Source organism: Lepisma saccharinum, chromosome 5, assembly GCF_977018435.1.
Source record: "Lepisma saccharinum chromosome 5, izLepSacc3.1, whole genome shotgun sequence".
In the NCBI taxonomy this organism is placed as follows: Eukaryota; Metazoa; Arthropoda; class Insecta; order Zygentoma; family Lepismatidae; genus Lepisma; species Lepisma saccharinum.
This window is the reverse complement of record NC_139233.1, coordinates 27,063,157-27,072,042: the sequence shown is the minus strand read 5'-3', so window position 1 is coordinate 27,072,042 and position 8,886 is coordinate 27,063,157. Positions and strand designations below refer to the sequence as shown.

General features: G+C 39.7%; 1 protein-coding gene across 1 annotated transcript in view; it reads left to right on the top strand.

Annotated features, from left to right (window-relative positions):
• Positions 1–3,078: 3,078 nt before the first annotated feature.
• Positions 3,079–8,886, top strand: part of LOC145987958 (putative G-protein coupled receptor B0563.6) — a 215,009-nt gene continuing 209,201 nt past the window's right edge. Inside the window, exon 1 of the mRNA XM_083122799.1 lies at positions 3,079–3,316. Within this exon, the coding sequence (XP_082978925.1) occupies positions 3,079–3,316 (238 nt within the window). The remainder of the gene's footprint in view (positions 3,317–8,886) is intronic.

Below are 8,886 nucleotides of genomic sequence, written 5' to 3'. Positions count from 1 at the left end.
AGTGGGATCTGAACCACTATTTGCCTCCACCGTGTATCGAACGCGGGAACCTTTGATTACAAGGCGACGACGCTACCACTGCGCCATCGGGGAGGCCTCCCCAAGTTGCGACAACTTGTCTATACTGAGCACGATTGCCAAACCGATCTGGAAGCAGTGTTACGAACCATGACACGCTATGTGCCTGTCTGCATTTACGAATACACGGTGGCTTAATGTACCAATTGAAATTCAGCATCTTTTTCCTAAAACCTACTTATTATATTTAAAGCCACTAAGTTAAAATAGGTTTGTTGTAGATGTCGTTCCCTTGCTCAAATATTGTAAATGTATCATTGTTACCTTCTCAACTTATTTCAATTTCAACTCGACTATCACAAAAAAATATTTAATTGCAACGGTTTTATTTTAACTGGAACTCTGTTACTTTTTCAATTTATTAAGACTAATAAATTACTGGGTAACTTACTTTCACTGCTATTTCACTCAGTTTTTAATTTATTTCAGTTGGAACTCACTTCTGTTTGAATTTATTTTAACTTGAACTCACATATTTTCCAATTTATTTTAATTGCAATTCAGTTATTTCAAATTTATTTTAGCTGCAACTTTTTGCATGTCAATTTATATTAATTGCAACTTGTCTTCTGGTGGTGGTGTCGTAGCCTTGTGGTCGAGATGTTTCGGATACTATACCCGTAGGAGGCGTATAGTGGTTCGGATCCCACTAAACTGTACGCCCGTTTCAAAACAAACTTTTTGAACTGAAGTTGAACTGATTGTTTCCTATTCATTTGAACTGCAAATAGGTAATTTTTGAAATTACTTGAACTGTGACTCGATTATTTGTCATATTTTAGCTGCATGTAGGATACTTTTTCAATTTGTTTTCACTAGAAGACTATTACTTTTCAATTTAGCGCCGGCTCTCGTGGTGGAATGGTTAGCAAATCGCTTTACGACGCCAGGCGTCCTGGGTTCGAACCCGGCCGGTCATGGATGTTTGTGAGTGTCCATTCATCGATTTCGTCATATCATCACTCATCCTCATCTTCGCAAATTAGCCAAAAGTGCCACAAAAAGCGAAGTAAGATAAAGCAAATCAATCAATCAATCAAACTCATTCAATTTATTTCAGGTGCAACTCGGTTACTTTTCAATTTATTTTACGTGAAGCCAGTTACTTGAAAAACATTTTCCGAACGAGCGGTTACAAGGATTTTCGTTGAACCTTTAGACTTTCATGCATCTAGCCTCAAAGAGATAGCTGATCCTTTTAACATTAATCTAGGATGAGTGGTCCATCCCGCTACGTAGGTGTCACTTCGAAAGTAAGGGAGCAGACAGAAGAGAGAGAGAGAGATCACAGCATCCTTCCAAGGACGAACGGCTCCATCCGCAGCCGAAACGGGAGTGTGGGTTAGGTTAGGGAACTGATTCTCCAAGCATAAAGTGCGCATGCGTCGTCCAAAACCACCCTCTCGCACCCTCAACAAGGAAAACAGTGCCCTAGAGTTACGTCAGTGTTGCCATCCGGTATAAAATATCACTGGATCAAGTTTATTCCCAGAAAGCTGTCCATATCTAGGAAACGCTCAAGACAGGTAATGAATAGAACGCAATGCACATTAATAGCAAGTGTAAGCAATAAGCAGAATCTGAAATGAAGTCCCTATGGAAAAAAAGTGAAAAATTATAATCGCTTAATAGATTAAGGAGTAAAGATCTTAATACGGATTAAAAATAAATCGTAAAGGAAAACACAATCCTGGCATGTCCGAATTTGTGGGGAGGGGTATAAGCCCAGTTATGGGGGGTACGGGCCTGGCTTGGGGGCTATAGGACCAGATCTTCATCTGCAAAGAGGCTCCCCCTAGGGAAAATTAGGTCCCTCCGATGACGTAGTGGTAATATCGTTGCCTTGTAACCAAGCGTTCCCGGGTTCGATACCCGATGCATGCACAGTGGTTCGGATCTCACTTTAAACTGTAGATCCAGTCTCGATTAGCCTATCTGTGCATAAAGTGGACTTAAAACAACAAGTCAAACAAGCAAAAGTAGGGAATATTGCTTTGAAAAGGATCATAAAATGAAAGGAATGAGATGCTTGAAATGGGAAATTATAAACATATAACCAATCATCGTGGCCTAAAGGTTATAACACAATGAACATTGGGAGCCTCACGATGATGTTATCCTCTGGCCTCCATTATTAGAAAGAATTGTTTGCTAAGCTTAAACTATGTATTTCGAGACCGATACTGCTCGTGTTTATAAATAGAAACAGACTGAGAACAAGGCGGACCTCTTCAAACACGAGACACTCGACACTCGACAACGTCCATAACGAAATGACTTCTATTTGCTCCAAGCGAATGTTGGGACGGTACTTTCAGTAAAGACCAGGAACGTATCAATTGCCTTACCAGTTATAATCCCTTCAGTTGCCCGCTTTCGTTCACCAAACGGTATTCAACCGGTCACTCACTATTCTGGTAACTTTCCAAGTCTCTTGGTTGGCAACACTAGCAAGGCCGATCCTCTGCGCAGCGTCGTTCCCCCACCTGTTGCGAGGTCTCCGTCCGATCTGGGCGACGCTAGAACCCGTTCGTAGTAGTAAAAGACCGGACTCAACCACCAGCCGCCACCACTCCACACCTCCGTAACCCGACGCTCACGTGTGAGCGAGGTGACGTTTTTTGACCAACACACACACACACGTGCGCGCACAACTACACAGCACGTCACACACGTATATAAGTTAAGGGAACTGCACCACGAGACATCAGTCACACACAGCAGGTCCTAGTTATAAGCATACTCAACTTCGTGTCGTGATGTTACACGAAGTTACAAGTCAGGACTTGCCCTGAAAGAACTCTGCACCAGGACAAATAAAACAGTTCTAACCTTACTCGGAACTTGTGTTCATACAGCGACATATCCACGACTGTACGAAGTGAAATGTCTCGTGGCAGTGCATCTGTGCAGTGACAAACTTGTTGAAACAAGTCCGGGCAAGGACAACGCGTTTGAAATCCCGAAAAATACAATCCCGAAATGGACATTTTGTTCAGTATGGAGGGGAACCAGGTTCTAGAATCCTGCACTAACCTCACCCCTGCACACAACAATGCTCTGACTTTCCCGCAGGTCACCGCTTCGAACCTTGACAACAGCATGGACACGTTGAAGCACTATTCTTACGGAGTCGCTTTACCAGTTATTTCTTCCTTAGGGATTGTTGGGAACTTGCTGAATCTTGTCGTCCTCACTAGGAAAAATATGAAGGGGATAGCCTACGTCTACATGAGGGGTGAGTACTATACAATGACCCTAACAGCACTCGTTGTTGCATGCAAATAAGATGTAAACGCTAAAGTTTGGAAAGTTCGTAAAGATGGCGCTAACCTTAGTTCAATCTTCTCTTGATAAGAACGATAGTTTTCCTAGTTTTACTTTCTAATGAAAGAGGAAAACTATCCCAATTTTATTTCTTCTTATTAAAAAATATTCACATCAGTTTAATCTCCTCGTGAAAAAGCAAACTTGCTCCACTTCGATTTCCGTCTCATAAATAAATAAATAATAAATAACTAAAAGTTATTCGAGTTCAAACTGTTTTCTTAAGCAGAGTTTTTTTGGAGTTTAATTTTAATCAATTGAAAGGGAAATTTTCTTCCACTGCGATTTCTTCCTAAAAAATTAAATTGATCAATTTGTTGTTTTAAGTCCACTTTATGCACAGATAGGCTAATCGGGACTGGACCTACAGTTTAAAGTGGGATCTGATGTGCCTCCACCGGTTATCGAACCCGGGACACCTTGATTATAAAGCGACGACGCTACCATTGCGCCATCGGGAGGCCATAAGAAAATAAAGTTGTTAGAGTTGTCCCAGTTCTATTCTCTCAATTGAAAGGGAAATTTTGTTTGAGTTCGGTTTCCTCCTAAAAGAGAAAAGTTGTTTCGAGTTCTCCAAAACAAATTGTTTCAGTTCAATTTACTCATTTGATTTTGAGTATGTTTTTTAAGTTCACTCTATGAACAGATAAGCTAATCTGGACTGGACTTACAGTCTTAAAAATGGAACCCGGACCACTGTGCCTCTTCCTGATATTACCCGGAACCACTTAATTATGAGGTTACGATGTTACCACTGCACCATAGGGGAAGCTCTTTGTTTCATCATAAAAAGAAAGATGTTACGAGTTTTATTTCCTGCTGATACCAAGGAAAATTGTTCCAGTTCGATCTTCTTGCAATGAAGATAAATAGTTACAGTTCGATTCTCGAGTAATAAAATCAAACAAGTTGCTTCGGTTTGGTGTCCTATTGGCAAAAGAGACTTATTGAAGCTCAATTTTCTTCTTAAAATGGAAAGCATTCCACTACAATTTGTTTCTAATAAAAATGAAACTTGACCCAGTTGGATTTCTTCTCAATGAAAAAGGAAATTGTTCCGTTCAGTACTCTCCTAGTGCAAACGGAGAGTAAGCACGAACCATTAACACACAAATATAACGAAAAATTACACAATAAATTGACATTTTTGCACGATGCACGTTAATGAATCCACACGGGTTTTGTACGCCGCCATCTGGTGTGGTATTACTATTCTGCAACGTCAACAATTACGGTAAATGCAATTGTGAGTGTAAACAGGTGACGTCACGTTACCAGCAATACTATTTGCTAGTGATATTCAAACTGTAGGGACGTAAACATTTCGATTAACATTTCTACGCATAGTTGAGCGTGAAACAAAATACTATTTGCTCTTGGCGCAAATAAAAAAAAAGACAAGGGTGTGTATAAATCAGGTTAGTTGAGATTAGCGGATGATAGAATGAGTAATAATTTGCCGTATCGTGGTGGGTTATTCTAGTGACTAGGAAATTCTAAGGTTTCCAGGGATATTTGGGAGGGGGTCGGGTCAAGGCCAGAAAACTTTCGCAAATTATCCCCTTATTCAGAGAAAATGTTTGCAAAAATTTAAAAGGCGCATTGCATTCTGTGGCATATCCCAACTCCATTAGAAGACTAAATATTGTATTCTTATACTACTTGAAGCTCATGATGAAGCTAAATGATACTACTCCATCCTGTTTACTAAACATCGTTTATCCACATCGTCGCGACTGGTCCAAAGTAGTAGAGAAGCGGCACAAAATGAGAAAAAATAAAAAATTACGATCTTAATTATAAGTTCAAGGCATAGTTTTCTTAAGTTTGGTATTGCGATAGAGTAAAAATTGCATGTATAATAAGTGATCATAATCCTTACGAGTTACGAATGAACGCTTTCTAGTTATTAGCGGATGGGCTCTTGAAAAAGCAACTATTAAAAAGATGCTTCTAAAAAGATTCAGTTTGGCTGTTTCTCGTTGACTACTGCGTTTCGCAAACATTTTATGACTATACAAATATTCAGGATGAATTTGTATTCAATTTGGAGTGGAAAATTCTCTTAATTTAAAGAACGGTTGGATATAATGTAAACTATGTACCTGTTCACTCCAACACTGCCATCTCACGGTGACCGCGTCCGCATGTATCGATTTACGATCTCAACAACGGTAGTTGAGGGTTCGAGTCCCGATAGGTGAATGGCTATCCCATGAATGGGTTCCATTTCCAATTTCATCTAACCGTACATCTCAATCGTTGGTACGAGCCTCAGGAGGCAGAGAAGCAATGCCAAATAAGAAAGAAACTCGACATTCATGCACTCTCATTGATTTCTATGGAATCGTTACAACCCAGAAGTGTCGTGACTGTACACTATACTTAATCTGAGATGAATATTAATTTATACTGCAGACCAATTGTTCCTGATTCAGGGTGGCCACTCTAGGACCATGATAAAATTCAAGTATAATTCCCGGTTTTCAAGGCGAACTTTCCAAAAATTCAAGCAGATGTTTTCTCTATTTCAACCTTACGTATTACCTGCTCTCAACATCCACACACAAATATCTTAATAATATAAAGGGTCTATGTGATTCCAACATCCAAAAATTATAATTCAATGAAACGGTATATGTAATATAATTAAAATATTTAATTTAAGGTGCTGAGTTTCTATTTACAATCAGAGGCGCAACCACGAATATTTGTCTGAGCGGGTGGGGAGAAAGTGCCATGATGAACGTACTAATACTAATAATAATAGTCTTTAAATAATAATATTATTATAACATTATTATTATTATTATTGATTTGTTTTATTTTACTTCGCTTCTTGTGCCACGTTTGGCTAATTTGCGAAGATGGGGATGAGTGATATGATGAATTGATGAATGGACAGTCACAAACATCCATGCCCAAGCCAGGATTCGAACCCTTCGGGACCAACATTGTTGTTGTTATTATTATTATTAGCAGTAGTAGTATCAAAGACGTTATTATCCTCGTAAATTATGCAAAAAGGGGGGTAGAAGTTGGTGCAAAAGTATTTGTGTTCGAACAAACTATTTAAATTATTTTTCTCCACACTGTACAGTAGTTCGGATCCCACTTCAAACTGTAGGTCCAGTCCCGCTTAGCCTTTCTGTGCATAAAGTGGACTTAAAACCAGAAATCAATCAATCAATTTTACAACATTTTTCATTAAGATAGTTCGGCGCCCAGGGCGGACTCCCGCCGCCTCCTAGCTATGGTTATAAACTTGATAAGACTAAGAAAAGCAGGAAGTGCGAGCGAAGCGATCAAGAAAATGTTACGGAAATAATTTTTATTTGCATAAAATGTGAATAGGATTTGGATTCGAAAAGGTTGTAATTTTTCACGTATACGGAGAAAAATTCAAGTAGAATTAACGCATAATTCCCGGAGCCAATAATTCACGCATAATTCTCGGAATTCAAGGAATTCCCGGTGAGTAGCCACCCTGTGATTGGTGCTTCGTGAAAATCAGCGGGTCAGGGAAAACGTCCACGTCGGAGGTGGGTCTATTTTAGTACAGCGAACTAGGCCCGTATTCAGAATATCTTGAGGGTTGAAGAAGATCCGAAAATGTAGATCGAATATATTCTTGATTTGGTATATTTTACTTCGTTTTTCTGCCACTATTTGCTAATTGCGAAGATGAGGATGGGTAATGATAGAATACAATTGATGAAAGGACAATCACAAACATCTCCCATGCCCAAGTGGCGCGCTGTGTTAACCACTCTGCCACGGAGGTTGGCTTGGAACAAAGAGAAGATCCAAATGTTGTTGGAGAATTAAATGTGATCACCAATGCTATGGTAATATTGCAACCAAACGTACAACTTTAGCGTTGCAACATTATGGTAAGAAGTAGCAAAGAAAATCAACTCACCGATAGACCCTGATTCGACAACCAGCAACACAGGCGGTTACAGTATAGGCTGTCACAGGAGGAGCTTTAGTACTAAGAATGCGCATTGGCTGTAGCAGCCATGTGACTCTCCACTGTATACCGCGCATAGGGTTAATCGGCCATCATATATGGCAAGCTGTGTTGACAAGTGTAAAGAATATACATATCTATATATATTAATTACTCAGAAGCTACTAAAGATGGAAACATAAAAATAAACAGGCTGAAACACGTACCTAATACGCACCTAACGTGATATAAAGGATCTTAATCAGAGTTTATCTTTATGTATGGATTCCACGGCAAATACAACTCAAATTTGTTTTATTCCTTAAATTTGTAAGCCTCCCCGATGGCGCAGTGGTAGCGTCGTCGCCTTGTAATGAAGGCGTCCCGGGTCCGATTCCCGGTGGAGGCACATAGTGGTTTGGATCCCACTTTAAACTGTAGGTCCAGTCCCGATTAGCCTTACTGTGCAGAAAGTGGACTTAAAATATCAAATCAATCCAATCCAATCCTTAAATTTGTTTGGTATAAAAGGACGGTGTGGAAAATATGGCTTTGTTTTATCTAAGTAATCTCTTCGTATAGGTAAAGGTGATCTGAAATTGCTTTTACACTATACAAAACATTGCTGCCAACCTTTGCAAATCCATTGAAGAAATCGGAGAGACAGGTAGCGAGAAAACCATTTTAGATAGGCGCTCAGTGATAAAATTTGTAACCAAATAGTTGTACAGCTATTGAGGAATGCATGGCGTTTAAAAGTAAAGTGAAAACAATCTTATTGGAAAATATACTTTATAGTAAGTTAGAGAATATCAGCGAGCGAATAATTTTATGTACTTAATAATAATAAATTTAAACTGTACACATTACTATAAAATATGAAGTGTCGAACTCAATGGCGGCGTGATTATCGCAACTTGTATGACACCAGGGGTCCCTGATTCGAATCCCGGCTTAGACATGGATGTTGGTGCTGGTCTTTCCTGAATGGGAAAGTACAGAATTAAGTCAAACTGAAACGAGAAGATGCGGAAGAAAATACTAAAAAGTCTGTAGAGCGTCTGCCTCCTACTCGGGAGATCCGGGTTCGATTCCCGTGATTTCAATTGGTTGGCTAGAGCCTTACAGCCCACCCTCAACATATACCATCACAGCAAGTTGCCATCTGTAGGGGATCGTTTTACCTTTTCCTTACATTATACAGTGCGTTCGTTTTGACTCTGGGCCGAGATAGCGCTTGACATGGCGCAGATGCCGACATTTTCGTCCAGTAACGTCTCGCTTATTTACGCACATATTTTTAGCATGCAGACAAGTATATTTATATTGCATAACGAGTACTAACCTCTGTTATAAGAGTTGTTCAAGGTTGTTCACGCGCCATCTCAGCCCGTAGCCAGAACGAACGCACTGTACAATGTTGTATTTTATATGTTACCAGTGCACAATATAATAGTAACTTAAAGACCTCACGGATGGCGTATTGATAACGTCGTCGCCTTGTGTTCAGGGAGTCCCGGGTTCGATTC